Raw genomic sequence first — 16,408 nt, 5'->3', positions numbered from 1 at the left:
TCTAGTCGGAGGATTGTATATGCACCAATCAGCACTCTGTGTCTAGCTTGGGGTTCGTGGATGCACCAGTCAGCATCTGTATCTAGCTAATCTGGTGGGGACTTGGAGAAGCTTTATGTCTAGCTAAAGGATTGTAAATACACCAATCAGCACTCTGTGTCTAGCTCAAGGTTTGTAAACGCACCAATCAGCACCCTATGTCTAGCTCAAGGTTTATAAACGCACCAATCAGTGCTCTGTGTCTAGTTAATCTGGTGAGGACTTGGAGAACTTTTATGTCTAGCTAGAGGAGTGTAAAGGTACCAGTCAGCACTCTGTCATGGACCAATCAGCGCTCTGTAAAATGGACCAATCAGCAGGATGTGGGTGGGGCCAGATAAGGGACTAAAAGCAGGCTGCCCCAGCCAGCAGTGGCAACCCGGGTCCCCTTCCACACTGTGGAAGCTTTGTTCTTTCACTCTTTGCAATAAATCTTGCTGCTGCTCACTCTTTGGGTCTGCACTGCCTTTATGAGCTGTAACACTCACCGCGAAGGTCTGCAGCTTCACTCCTGAGGCCAGCGAGACCTCAAACCCACTGGGCGGAATGAACAACTCCAGATGGGAGGAACGAACAACTCCAGACGCACCACCTTAAGAGCTGTAACACTCACCGCGAAGGTCTGTAGCTTCACTCCTGAAGCCAGTGAGACCACGAACCCACCAGAAGGAAGAAACTATGAACATGTCTGAACATCAGAAGGAACAAACTCCAAACACACCATCTTTAAGAACTGTAACACCGGCCGGGCGCGGTGGCTCAAGCCTGTAATCTCAGCACTTTGGAAGGCCGAGACGGGCGGATCACGAGGTCAGGAGATCGAGACCATCCTGGCTAACACGGTGAAACTCCGTCTCTACTAAAAAATACAAAAAACTAGCCGGGCGAGGTGGCGGGTGCCTGTAGTCCCAGCTACTCGGGAGGCTGAGGCAGGAGAATGGCATAAACCTGGGAGGCGGAGCTTGTAGTGAGCTGAGATCCGGCCACTGCACCCCAGCCTGGGCGACAGACCAAGACTCCGTCTCAAAAAAAAAAACAAAAAAAACAAAACTGTAACACCACGAAAGTTCACGGCTTCATTCTCGAAGCCAGTGAGACCAAGAACCCACCAATTCCGGACACACTACTGCAGTTGATGTTCTCTGGAAAGTGCCACTGCCTGGCAGGAGGCCAACCAGCACAAAAATAAAGCATCAAACCACCAAAGCTAAGAACCCTCACAGAGTCCACTGCACACCACTGCCACCTCCAATGGAATAGGCATTGGTATCCATGGCTGAGAATCCAACAGCTCACATCACAGGACTCTGTACAGACAACCCCCCAGTACCAGCCCGGAACGGGGTAGACTCACTGGGTGGCTAGATCCAGCAGAGAGACAACAATCACTGCAGTTCAGCTCACAGGAAGCCACATCCATAGGAAAAGAGGGAGAGTACTACATCAAGGGAACACCCCATGGGACACAAGAATCTAAATGACAGCCTTCAGCCGTAGACCTTCCCTTGGACAGAGCCTACCCAAAAGGGAAGGAACCAGAAAATCAACTCTGGTAATATGACAAAACAAGGCTCATCAACAACCCCCCAAAAAATCACAATAGTTCACCAGCAATGGATCCAAACCAAGAAGAAATCCCTGATTTACCTGAAAAAGAATTCATGAGGTTAGTTATTAAGCTAATCAGGGAGGCACTGGTGAAAGGCGAAGTCCAATGCAAGGAAATACAAAAAATGATAGAAGAAGTGAAGGGAGAAATATTCAGGAAATAGCTTAAATGAAGAACAATCAAAAATTCAGGAAATTCTGGGACACACTTTGAGAAATGTGAAATGCTCTGGAAAGTCTCAGCGATAGAACTGAACAAGTAGAAGAAAGAAATTCAGAGCTCAAAGATGAGGTCTTCGAATTAACCCAATCCAACAAAGACAAAGAAAAAAGAACAAGAAAATATGAACAAAGCCTCCAAGAAGTCTGGGATTATGCTAAAACGACCAAGCCTGAGAATAATTGGTGTTCCTGAGGAAGAAGAGAATTCAAAAAGCTTAGAGAACATATTTGGGGGAATAATAGAGGAAAACTTGCCCAGCCTTGCTAGAGACCTAGACATCCAAATACAAGATGTACAAAGAACACCTGGGAAATCCATCACAAAAAAGATCTTCACCTAGGCACATTGTCATCAGGTTATCCAAAGTTAAGATGAAGGAAAGAATCTTAAGAGCTGTAAGGCAGAAGCACCAGGTAACCTATAAATAAAAACCTATCAGGTTAACAGCAGATTTCTCAGCAGAAACCTTACAAGCCAGAAGGGATCGGGGGCACTATCTTCAGTCTCCTCAAACAAAACAATTATCAGCCAAGAATTTTGTATACAGTGAAACTAAGCATCACATATAAAAGATACAATCTTTTTCAGACAATTATGAGAGAATCTGCCATTACCAAGCTACCTCTACAAGAACTGCTAAAAGGAGCTCTAAATCTTGAAACAAGTCCTGGAAACACATCAAAACAGAACCTCTTTAAAGCTTAAATCACACAGGACCTAAAAAACAAAAATATAAGTTAAAAAGCAAAATCAAAAAACAAAAAAAAAACAAAGTACGCAAGCAACAAAGAGCAGGAGGAATGCAATGGTACCACACATTTCAATACTAACATTGAAAGTAAATGACCTAAATGCTCCACTTAAAAAATACAGAACCTCAGAATGGATAAGAACTCACCAACCAACCATCTGCTGCCTTCTGGAGACCCACCTAACACATAAGGACTCATATAAACTTAAGTAAAGGGGTAGAAAATGGCATTTCATGCAAATGGACACCAAAAGCAGGCAGAGGTAGCTATTCTTACATCAGACAAAACAAACTTTAAAGCAACAGCAGTTAAAAGAGACAAAGAGGGACATTATATAATGGTAAACGGCCTTGTCCAACAGGAAACTATCACAATCCTAAACATATATGCATCTAACATTAGAATTCCCAAATTTACAAAACAATTACTAATAGGCCTAAGAAATGAGATAGACAGCAATATAAAAAAAGTAGGGAACTTCAATACTCCACTGACAGCACTAGATAGGTCATCACGACAGAAAGTCACCAAATAAACAATGGATTGAAACTATACCTTGGAACAAATGGACTTATCAGATATATACAGAACATTTCATCCAGCAACCACAGAATACACATTCCATTCAACAGCACATGGAACTTTCTCCAAGATAGACCTTGTGGATAGGCCATAAAACGAGCCTCAATAAATTTAAGAAAGAAATTATATCAAGCACTCTCTCAGACCACAGTGGAATAAAACTGAAAATCAACTCCAAAAGGAACCTTCAAAACCATGTAAATACATGGAAATTAAATAACCTGTTCCTGAATGAGCATTGGGTCAAAAACAAAATCAAGATGGAAATTAAAAAATTCTTTGAACTGAACGACAATAATGACACAACTTAACCAAAATCTCTGGGATACAGCAAAGGCAGTGCTAGGAGGAAAGTTTATAGCCCTAAACACCTACCTACATCAAAAAGGCTGAAGAGTAAAAACTGACATTCTAAGGTCACACCTCAAGGAACTAGAGAAACAAGAACAAACCAAATTCAACCCCAGCAGAAGAAAGGAAATAACCAAGATCAGAGCAGAACTAAATGAAACCGAAACAAAGGAAAACAATACAAAAAATAAATGAAACAAAAAGCTGATCGTTTGAAAAGATAAATAAGATTTGCAGACCATTGGTAAGATTAACCAAGAAAAGAAGAGAGAAAATCCAGATAACCTCACTAAGAAACACAGGTGACATTACAACAGACACCACTGAAATACAAAAGATCATTCAAGGCTACTATGAACACCTTTATGCACATAAACTAGGAAACCTGGAAGAGATAGAAAAATTCCTGGAAAAATACAACCCTCCTAGCTTAAATCAGGAAGAATTAGATACCTTGAACAGACCAATAACAAGAAGCAGGATTTAAATGGTAATAAAAAATTACCAGTAAAGAAAGTCCAGGCCCAGACAGATTCACAGCAGAATTCTACCAGACATTCAAAGAAGAATTTGTACCAATACTTTTGACACTATTCCATAAAATAGAGAAAGAAGGAACCCTCCCTAATTCATTCTATGAAGCCAGCATCATCCCAATACCAAAACCAGGAAAATGACATAACCAAAAAAGAAAACTACAGACAAATATTCTTGATGAACATAGATGCTAAAATCTTTAACAAAATACTAGCTAACCAAATCTAATAACATATCAAAAAGAGTACCCACCATGATCAAGTGAGTTTCATGCCAGGGATGCAGGGATGGTTTAACAGATGCAAGTCAATAAATGTGATACACCACATAAACAGAATTAAAAACAAAAATCACATGATATCTCAACAGATGCAGAAATAGCATTCAACAAAATCTAGCATCACTTTATGATTAAAACTCTCAGCAAAATTGGCATACAAGGGACATACCTTAATGTAATAAAAGCCATCTATGACAAAGCCACAGCCAACATAATACTGAATGGAGAAAAGTGGAAAGCATTCCCTCAGAGAACTGGAACAAGACAAGGATGTCCACTCTCATGACTCCTCTTCAACATAGTACTGGAAGTCCTAGCCAGAACAATCAGACAAGAGACAGAAATAAAGGACATCCAAATCGGTAAAGAGGAAGTCAAACTCTCACTGTTTGCTAACAATGATCATTTACCTTGAAAACCCTAAAGAATTCTCCAGAAAGCTCCTAGAACTGATGAAAGAATTCGGCAAAGTTTCTGGACAAAAGATGAATGTACACAAATCGGTAGCTCTTCTATACACCAACAAGCGACCAAGCGGAGAATCAAACCAAGAACTCAACACCTTTTACAATAGCTGCAAACAAAACAAAACAAAACAAAACAAAACAACTTAGGAATATACCTATCCAAGGAGTCAGAAGACCTCCACAAGAAAAACTTCAAAACACTGCTGAAAGAAATCATACATGACAAAAACCAATGAAAACACATCCCATGCTCATGGATGGGTAGAATCAACATTGTGAAAACTGACCATACTGCCAAAAGCAATCTACAAATTCAAAGTAATCTCCATCAAAATGCCACCATCATTCTTCACAGAATTAGAAAAAACAATTCTAAAATTCATATGGAGCCAAAAAAGAGCCTCCATAGCCAAAGCAAGACTAAGCGAAAAGAACAAATCTATAGGAATCACCCTAATTTCAAACTATACTACAAGGTTACAGTCACCAAAACAGTGGTACCAGCATAAAAATAGGCACATAGATCAATGCAACAGAATAGAGAACCCAGAAATAAACTCAAATACTTACAGCCAACTGATCTTTGACAAAGCAAACAAAAACATAAAGTGAGGAAAGGACACCCTTTTCAACAAAAGGTGCTGGGATAATTGGCCAGCCACATGTACGAGAATACAACTGGATCCTCATCTCTCACCTTATACAAAAATCAACTTAAGACGGATTAAGGACTTAAACTTAAGACCTGATACTGTAAAAATTCTAGAAGATAACATTGGAAAACCCCTTCTAGACATTGGCTTAGACAAGGATTTCATGACCAAGAACCCAAAAGCAAATGCAATAAAAGCAAAGATAAATAGCTGGGACTCAATTAAATTAAGGCGCTTTTGTACGGCAAAAGGAACAGTCAGTAGAGTAGACAGACAATCCACAGAGTGGGATAAAATCTTCACAATCTATACGTCTGACAAAGGACTAATATCTAGAATAAACACAAATCAGTAAGGAAAAAACAATCCCATCAACAAGGGGGCTAAGGACATGAATAGACAACTCTCGAAAGAAGATATACAAATGGCCAACAAACATATGAAAAAATGCTCAACATCACTAATTATCAGGGAAATGCAAATCAAAACCATAATGCAGTATCACCTTACTCCTGCAAGAATGGCCGTAATAAAAAAATTAAAAAACAGTAGATGTTAGCATGGATGCGGTGATCAGGGAGCACTTCTACACTGCTGGTGGTAATGTACAGCCGCTATGGAAAACAGTGTGGGGGTTCCTTAAAGAACTAAAAGTAGAACTACCATTTGATCCAGCAATCCCACTCCTGGGTATCTACCCAGAGGAAAAGAAGTCATTACACAAAAAAGATACTTGCACATGCATGTTTAAGTAGCACAATTCACAACTGCAAAATCGTGGAACCAACCCAAATGCCCATCAATCAATGAGTGGATAAAGAAACTGTGGTGTGTGTATACACACACACACACACACACACACACAATGGAATACTACTCAGCCATACAAAGGAATGAATTAACAGCATTTGCAGTGACCTGGATGAGACTGGAGACTATTATTCCAAGTGAGGTAACTCAGGAATGGAAAACCAAATATCATATATTCTCACTAATATGTGTGAGCTAAGCTATGAGGACGCAACGGCATAAGGATGATATGATGGACCTTGGGGGAAGAGTGGGAAGGGGCAAGGGATAAAAGACTACAAATATGGTGCAGTGTATACGGCTTGGGTGATAGGTGCACCAAAATCTCACTACTCACCACTAAAGAACTTGCTCGTGTAACTAAATACCACCTGTACCCCAATAACCTACGGAGAAAAAAAAATGAGAATTGGTCTCTACAAGCCAACCACAACAAAAAGAAAACGCTATAAATAAAAAGAAGTGGGAAACCAGTCACCTGACATAGATGCAAGACCCCTCCAATATCCACTATATAGACATATATGTAAGTATACAGTGGATGGTGGAGATATATCTGGAATGCAGTGGTAAGATCACAGCTCACTGCAGCCTTGAACTCCTGGGTTTAGGCAATCCTCCCACCTCAGCCACCAAGTAGCGAGGACTACAGGCTCATGTCACCATGACTGGCTAATTACAAAAAAAAATTTTAGTGGAGATGAGGTCTTGCTATGTCACCCAGGCTGGTATCGAACTCCTGGCCTCAAATGATCCTTGAGCTTTGGTCTCCCAAAATGCTGAGAGTACAGGCATGAGTCACTGTGCTTGGCCTTCCCTACCTGTTAATAATGAACAACAAGGCCAACTTGGGCACCAGTGTGAGACCATGGCTCTACTAAAATAAAACTAAAAAAAAGAAAAATAAAAACAACATAACTATGCAGAACATACAGTGATATTTTAAGTAAAAATTTAAAATTTTTATCTGGTTTTAAATTACATATAAACAGGTAAGTAACACTCATAAAATGAAATTATTATGACCAATATATATTTTTTTGGTAATGGGAAGCAAATCTAGTTATAAAGGAGAAACTACCGTATTAAATAAGTGTGTATGTTTATAGGCAATTTCACTGCTATCACTGTGAAACTTTTAGTCAAAAGATCAAAGCATATTATAACAAGAAAAAAAACTTTACAATTTAGTAAGGTGGAAAAAAAACTTCATTAAACTGAATATACAGCCTGAAGATCCGTTACTAATTTGTGGTCAGTACACATGTTGAAATCTTCAAATAATGTTAATATTTTAAATTACATATAACAGAAATTATTGATCAGAGAAATTTGGGTGTTTCAAAGCTACTTCATCAACCTTTGGTTGTTTCTGTTTGAATTTTCTGCCATCACCTCAATCAATTAATGTTGAACAATTAATCTTGTTCAACATTTTTTATGGACTCTGAGGGAAAGCACTAAGTCAGGCTGAAGAAATGGTAAGTTTTTATAAGTAGGTATAGGAAATGATAGGGGTGCTGGTCCTAACTCTCTTCTTATTTGATGCAACCTAATGTTGATGCCAGCTTCTAAAGGAAGAACCTTTTTGCTAGCATAGGCCCCGAAAGCAATTCATTCTTTTTTAAAATTATGGAGAACAAGATGGTCATGATGAGCTCTTGTTCACTGCTATGTCTCCAGCTTCCAGAACAGTGCCTGGAACACAGTAAGTGTCAATAAATACTTTAGAGATAAATGGATATGTGCTAGGGAATGTATGTACAATCTCCTTCTGATTTAGGCCAAATTTGTTAGAACAAAACCCCACAGGGAATGAAAAGTTACACTTAGTAGCAAGTTCCGTCCTAAGGAAAAAAAATGGTCAGAGGAGAGCTGAACAATAAAGGTGACTTAGTAAAAGGTAAGTATGATAAAGAAATTTAATATCTTCTTTCTGATAAATTATACAGCAAAGTATAATCAGTTAGTAGGGGAGCAAGGGTAGGAACAAATTGTCTTCAATGAGCATTTTAGTGTATCTTTAGAAATAGATGCTCTTAAACCCTAAGGTATCAGGGCTAAGATGAGCCTTACAAGGCTTTAGTCTCGAAAAAAGGTTTAAAGTTGCTTCTACTTAGGCTATGCAACCACCTGAGTTTAAGTTTAAGCCTGTTGCATTCATTATCTACTGCTGTGGAACAAATAACCCCAAAATTTGGCAGCTTAAAACAATATACATTTATCATCTCACAGTTTTTGTGGGTCAGAAATCTGAACACAGCTGAGTGATGCTAGCTCAGGCTTCTCACAAGACTACCATCAAGGTGTTGAGCTGGGGTTGTAGTCATCTCAAAGAGCTCAACTGGGGGAGAATCTTCTTCCAAGGTCACTCACATGGCTGTTGGTGGACCTCAGGTCCTCCCTGGCTTTTGGCCCGATATACCAGTTCCTTGCCATGTAGGCCTCTCCACAGGGCAGCTTACAACCTGGCAGCTGATTTCCATCCCAGTGAGCAAGCTAGAGGAGAAGAGAGCGCCTGAGGTCTGCCATCATTCACTGCTCTTACCATGTTCCCCATTATCCTTAAGCAGCAGGCTTGAGGATAAAGCTGAAATGACCTTTTGAAGACTCATCTATGACTGCTAGGTGACAACACCTTGTGTGGTTGGACTATATCCTCCAAATACGGACTTTTCTCTAAATCAGCATTTAATTTAGGTTGCTATTTGCCCCAAATCTGGGAATAAAGGCATAGATATGGGACTGCCTTCTTTTCCCACTATCCTTAGTGATCCCACTATACTTAGTGAAGTGGAGCTCTTGCTTCCCATGCCCATTACTTCAGATTCTGCTGGTCTAAAGGTCTTAGTTCCAAAAAGGAGAAATGTTTCCATTAGGTGATATAATAATAATTCATTTGAACTGGAAGTTGAGACTGCAATCTTGCCACTTTGGTCTCCTTATGCCACTGAATCAACCGGACACGGATGTACTGGATAGGAGCACTATACTGGATGGGTGATAAATCCTGATTTCCAAAGGAAAATGTAGTTGCTACTACACAATGGGTAATAAGTAATATCTCTGCAATGCAGGAAATGCTCCAGAGTACCTGTAAGTAGTTTCTGTAATTACAGTCAATAGCATACTATGATCACCTAATTCAGGCAGGACTGCTAATGGCCAAAACTCTTCGAGAATGAAGGTGTGGATCATTTCACCAGGCAAAGAATGTTGACCAACTAAAGTGCTTGCTGAGAACAAAGCGCACCTCATTTTACTGTGCTTCAGTTTACTGCACTTCACAGATACTGATTTTTTTTTTTTTAACCAATTCAAGTTTTCTGGCAACACTGCATCAGGCGAGTCTATCGGAGCCATTTTTCCAACAGCATGTGCTCGCTTCGTGTTTCCCTGTGCTAATAAACTTTTCCATGATTATCATGTGTTATGGTAATCTGTGATTAGTGATGGATTTCCTTCCTTCTTTCCTTCCTTCTCTCCTCCTCCTCTTTCTTCTTCTTTTACAGACGGGGTCTTGCTCTGTCTTCCAAGTTGGGGTACAGTAGTACAATCATAGCTCATCGGCTCACTGTAGCTTTGAACTCTTAGGCCCACGTGATCCTCTTGCCTCAGCCTCCTGAGTAGCTGGGACTGTAGGTGTGCACTACCATACCTGGCTATTTTTAAAATTTTTTTTTTTTTAGAGATAAGGTCTTGCTTTGTAGCCTGGGCTCGTATCAAACTCCTGGCTCTGAACAATCCTCTTACCTTGGCTTCCCAAAGTACTGGGATTACAGGTAAGAGCCACCACACTCGGCCTTGATCAGTCATCTTTGATATTACTACTGTAATTGTTTTGAGGTGCCACCAACTGCCCCCATAGAAGACAGTGAACTTAACTGATAAAGGTGTTCTGACTGCACCACCAACTGAGCAGTTCTCCTGTCCCTATCCCTCTCCTGGGGCCTCCCTGTTCCTTGAAACACAACAATTTTGAAATGAGGCCAATGAATAACTCTCCGATGGCCTTTAAGAATTCAGGTGAAAGGAAGAGTTGCATATCTCTCACTTTAAATCAAAAGCTAAAAATGATTCCGTTTAGGATGACATGCATGTCAAAAGCCAAGAGGGGCTGAAATTTAGGCCTCTTGCACTAAACAGTTAGCCAAGTAGTGAATGCAAAGGAAAAATTCTTGAGGAAATTAAAAGTGCTACTCTAGCGAACACATGAATGATAAGAAAGCTAAACAGCTTTATTGCTGATCTGGAGAAACTTTGAGTGGTCTGGTTAGAATATCAAACCAGCAAAAACATTCCCTTAGGCCAAATCCTAATCCAGAGCAAGGTCCTAATTCTCTTGAATTCTATGAAGGCTGAGAGGTGAGGAAGATGCAAAAGAAAAGTTGGAAGCTAGCAGAGGTTGGTTCATGAGATTTAAGGAAGGAAGGAAGCCATCTCTGTAACATAAAAGTGCAAGGTGATACAGCAAGTGCTGATGTATAAGCTGCAGCAAGTTATCCAGAAGATCTAGCTGAGACCATTGATGAGTGTAGCTACACAAAATGACAAATTTTCAATGTAGACAAAACAGCTTCCCACTGGAAGAAGATGATGGCCATCTAGGACTTTCATAGCTAGAGAGGAGAAGTCAATGCTTGGCTTCAAAGCTTCAAGGGACAGGATGACTCTCTTGTTAGGGGATAATGAAACTGATGATATAAATTGAAGCCAATGCTCATTTACCATTCCAAAAATCCTAGGGCCCTTAAGAATTATGCTAAATCGGTTGGGTGCAGTGGCTCATGCCTGTAATCCCAGCACTTTGCGAGGCCGAGGTGGGTAGATCACCTGAAATCAGGAGTTCAAGACCAGCCTGCCCAACATGGCGAAACCCTGTCTCTACTAAAATACAAAAAATTAGCAGGGCATGGTGACGGGCGTCTGTAATCCTACCTACTCGGGAGGCTGAGGCAGGAGAATCACTTGAACCCAGGTGGCGGCAGTGAGCCAAGAGAGGCGGGAAAATCGCCTGAATCCAGGAGGCAGCACTGAGCCAAGACTGTGCCACTGCACTTCAGCCTGAGTGACAAGAGCAAAACACCGTCTCAAAAAAAAAAAAAAAAAAAAAAAGATTTATGCTAAGTCTCCTGTGCCTATGCTCTATAAGTGGCGAAACAAAGCCTGGATGACAGCACATCTGTTTATAGCATGGCTCACTGAATATTTTACGCCTGCCATTAAGACCTACTGCTCAGAAAAGATTCCTTTCAAAATATTACTGCTCCTTGGCAACACACCTGGTCATCCAAGAGCTCTGATGATGAACAAGGAGATTCATGTTGTTTTCATGACTGCTAACACAACACCCATTCTGTAGCCCATGTAACAAAGAGCAATTTCAACTTTTAAGTCTCATTATTTACGATACACATTTTGTAAGGCTATGGATTCCAGAGACAGTGATTCCTTTGATGAATCTGGGGCAAAGTTACTTGAAATCCTTCTGGAAAGGATTTACTATTTTAGGTGTCATTAAATATTTGCTTTATTGCAGTTGTGTGGAATGGATCTCACAATATCTTTGAGGTATATCTGTACTAAATGGGTAACAGAAAAAGGTAGTTATAAATACCAGCTATAAGTATATAAGTTATAAATACTTATATATGTAACTTACATATAAATTATAAATACCAGTTATAAGTATATACCAACAAAACTGGTTACAAAAACAAAGCATGTAGTAGTACTTATTTTGATATGAATATTTTTATATATACATATAAGTTAAATATTTCTGTTTTCATGTTCTCTCTTATTCCTTTATCATCTAATATAACACATTGTCAAAAGTAATTAACTTTTATTTCTCAGTATTTAAATTACAGGGTACCAAGGGTGAGAAGAATGGATATCAGCAAAGGACAATAAAAGGATTCTGTTCCCTCTTCTAGGGAAGGGATTAGTGTGTTTTTGCTTGTAGTGTGTTTTCGATTGTACATTTCAATGGCTGTATGATATTTGGTGGAAGCATGACTTTCTTAATATTAACATCGTTATTTGGACAATAAGTCTATTTTGAGGAAATGTACATCAGTGCCAACTTGGCAAGAGGTGGACTGTGGTGGCTTTTGAATGTGTCAGTTTGGTTAGGTTGAACTACATTTCCCAGAATTCCTTTCCTGTCTGTTTCTGGTTAGGATGGTACATAAGGGAGATTTTTTTTTTTTGTGGAAAATTTGGAGGGGTAAAGTGAAGCAGCAGCCATTTCTAGTTCACACATCTTGTCACTTATCTGCTGGCTTGCCTTGTGGTGTGAGGCAATAGCTAGGACTGCATCTGCTCCACCTTCCCGTGAATTCTCCTTCAGCAGCTCTGACTCCTGGAGCAGGTGCAGGTGTTTAGATCCATGACAAAGGGCACAGGGCTTCTACAAGACATCCACAGAAGCAACAAGACAGAAGCAACAAGAACTGATATGGGCCGGGTGTGGTGGCTCATGCCTGTAATCTCAGCACTTTGATAGGCCAAGGTAGGAGGACTGCTTGAGCTCAGGAGTTCAAGACCAGCCTGGGCAACATAGTGAGACCTCGTCTCTACTAAAAATAAAAAAAAAATTAGTTGAGCATGGCGGTGTGTATCTGTAGTCCTAGCTACTTGGGAGGCTGAGGTGGGAGGATCACTTGAGCCCTGGAGATCAAGGCTGCAGTGAGCTAAGATCACACCACTGCACTCTAGTCTGGGTGATAAAGTGAGACTCTGGAAAAACAAACATACATACACACACACACACAAACAAACAAACAAACAAACAAACCTGACGTCGGTTTAAGCTTACCTTCCTGAACTCCAGCTCTCGCTTATGGGTTCTAGCTCATTGTTGTCTCTGCCACTTCACATTCATCTTCCCTTACCAACTGCCTGCTCTGTGAACTCAAGCTCCTCCATCAGATACAAGGTCAACATCCTTACAGAGATCGCTCAACCAGCCTCAGGTAAAGTCCCAGTGACAAATTCGTTCCTATATGCAGTTTGTCTTCATTATTTGTGGATTCTAAACTTACAAATTCACCTACTCACTAAAATTTATTTGTAACCCCAAAATCCATACTCATGGCATTTTTGTAGTTATTTGCAAAATGCACATGTGCAGAATGATGAAAAATTTGAGTCATTCATTCTTAATTAAGGCTGAACAAGTTCATGCTCTGCCTTCTTGTTTCAGTTCTTACACTGTGAATAAGTATCCTTTTTATAGACTATTTAGTGCCACAGTTTTCTATTTCTGTGCCTTTTTTTGGTTTCACTGTTTACAATAGCCCCCAAATGTAGTGCTGAAGTGCTGTGTAGTGTTGCTAAGCACAAGAAGGCTGTGTTATGCCTTATGGAGAAAATATGTGTTAGATAAGCTTCATTGAGGCCTGACTTACACTGCTGCTGGCCATGAGCTCAATGTTAATGAATCAACAGGATATATTAAATAAGGTGTCATTAAACAAAAACACACATAAACAAGTTTACATATTGATTGGTTGACAAAAATGTGACCAGAAGCTCACAGGAACCTGGCCTTGTATTTCATCTAGGAGCTATGATTATTTGCTAATTCAGTGTTTTTAGTGACTTCACATTAAATAACTAGCATAAATAATGAAAATTGATTGTATAATATTTAAGAACACACACATATATACATATGTGCATAAGTATGTGTGTGTATATGTCTATCTCTATGTGTATGTATAGTAGCATATACATCTTCTAGTGGTTCTGTTTCTGTGGTTGAACCCTGGCTTACAGACTTATAAAATTCAGCTATAATGATAGTGAAACTCAGTTGAAGTTTAAGTATTAATGATAGTGATGTTTAATTGTAACAGTAGTTCTATACCTAGAATCTGAACTATTCTCCAAATTATTTTCTTCAAATATGTACACATATTTTCAACTTTAAGTACTCAGTGATTAGCTATCACTTATGATTGTTAATATAAAGTAGTTTGTGTTCCAAACTTTTACCCATTCTCCAGCACCCATGGCCAGAGCAAACCCATTTCTGCTATCAGTTATAACAAGATGCCACTGCTCACTTGGTTGAGAACTGCGAAAGTTGAAACCAGAAAGCTTACAAATGTCATTCTCTCTTCTTATCTAGTAACTCCAATACAAAGACTTTAGGCTGGAAATCAATGCTATCCTTAAACTTCCTAGAGTCCAGCTGCTCCTGACGTGCTCACCTCTTCACCTCTTCCCTTTCAATAGGCAGTCCAGTCTTGCCTTTGTTCCCTGTGAACATCTTCAGATCCATTCCTGCTGTTGCTCCTTAAATTGCTCTGTCTCCTTTGCATAGGATGCTATCTTGCACGTTTTCCCACAGTCCAGAGTCTGTCTGTCTAACACAAGAAGCAACTAAAATCTTTACATGAAATATTTTTTTCTAAAGTCTCTAGGGCACACAACATCATTGCCTGCCTGTCATACCATTGAGTTGGAACTCAGAGACACATATCCTATGAAAGATCCTGTATGTCTGCCCAATCCTTGTTGTTCAGGTATCCATGTATGTATGTCTTATCTCTCTAAGTTTCAACAGCAGTTGTCTATACTACTCTTGAATTGTTTCACCTATTCATCTTACCGAGTTTTTTGGTAAGCATTTTAAGTTACTTAACAAATATGTGATAGAGGATTCTACCCATGCATAATATTACCAATAATTCATCCAACAACTCAAAGACAAAAACAAACTAATTCACAAAATAGAATTCTACATTTCATTAGCATATTTTTCACCTTGATAAACAACAGCAATCATATATCTCTTATCAAACACATACCTGCTGAGACTCGGGGGCAATCAGGTAGCATGGACTCCACTGATGTGTCTAATGGTTCTGAGCTAGAGACCCAATTACAACAGTTCTGCAATGTAATAGAGACAATATTGTTGAAATACAATTTAAGCCAAGACCAAATGTTGAGGAAGAGATTAATTTATCCTATGAAATCAACCACTAGACTGTATTCAATTTATTTTTCAATACACTTAACATTTTTTCTTACGTAAACAGTCAGTAATTATTCATAATTAACATGACTGTGAAAAAGGTTTTTTTGTTTGTTTGTTTTACAATTCAGCAAATCATCTGTGCTGATATTAACATGACATGTAAGGGCACGGCATGGTGGCTTGCGCCTATAATCCCAGCACTTTGGGGGGAGGTCGAGGCGGGCAGATCACTTGGGGTCAGGAGTTCGAGACCAGCCTAGCCAACATGGTGAAACCCCTTCTGTACTAAAAATACAAAAATTAGCTGGGCGTGGTGGCGCATGCCTGTAGTCCCAGCTACTTGGGAGGCTGTGGCAGGAGAATGGCTTGAACCCAGGAGGAAGAGGTTGCAGTGAGCTAAAATCACTCCACTGCACTCCAGCCCGGGTGCCAGAGGGAGACCCCGTCTCAAAAAATAAATAAATAAAATAAGATGACATGTAACCTTCCATGAACCATGATGCAATATATTTCCAAGTGAAGTTTAGATGGCCAAGCAGTAAACAAATAAAGGTATTATAATTAAGGGAAAATAAAAGTATCCATTTTTAACTTTTAGATTAAAATAAATATTAATATGAACACAAGAAAGAATAGCCAATTTTTAAACTATATTCTTTGCATAATACCAGAATAAATGAATTTTGTATTTACTCCTCAAAATCTGACCCATATAAAAATACTATTTTTTAATTTTTACTTTTACCTGCTTTAATGAAGTCTGTATCAAAATAGTTATAAAGAATCACCATCTGGTGAGTTGTAGCTGTGTGTCTATGGACACAAAGCCTCCAATATTAAAAATTAGGTAATTTACAATGTAAGGTAATGATTTACAATTCAGAGAAATAAAATAATCTATATTCCTTCTATACATTTTAAGTCTGTATTTGAAGTCTGGCTAAAAATATGTGATTATCATCACACAGTTTTTAAAACATTTCTCAACACACAGACACATACACACTCACACACACACACACAATGAATTTCCAGACAGATTTTTTTTTTAAAGAAATCATCCCATCAATCATTTTGGAAAAATCGGTGATTGCTATTCTGGTAAACAAGC

The 16,408-nt window shown here is 39.3% G+C and overlaps 1 protein-coding gene across 19 annotated transcripts in view; it reads right to left on the bottom strand.

Annotated features, from left to right (window-relative positions):
- ARB2A (ARB2 cotranscriptional regulator A) overlaps positions 1–16,408 on the bottom strand; it is a 481,527-nt gene that overhangs the window by 145,137 nt on the left and 319,982 nt on the right. For 17 of the 19 annotated variants that reach the window (XM_073014612.1, XM_073014598.1, XM_073014605.1 and 14 more), the window contains one exon: positions 15,125–15,209. In XM_073014612.1, coding sequence (XP_072870713.1) covers positions 15,125–15,209 — 85 coding nt within the window. The other 2 variants (XM_073014603.1, XM_073014602.1) reach the window with 2 other exon arrangements.

The sequence above is a fragment of the Chlorocebus sabaeus genome, chromosome 4, assembly GCF_047675955.1.
Source record: "Chlorocebus sabaeus isolate Y175 chromosome 4, mChlSab1.0.hap1, whole genome shotgun sequence".
In the NCBI taxonomy this organism is placed as follows: domain Eukaryota; kingdom Metazoa; phylum Chordata; class Mammalia; order Primates; family Cercopithecidae; genus Chlorocebus; species Chlorocebus sabaeus.
This window is presented reverse-complemented; position numbering and strand designations above follow the sequence as displayed.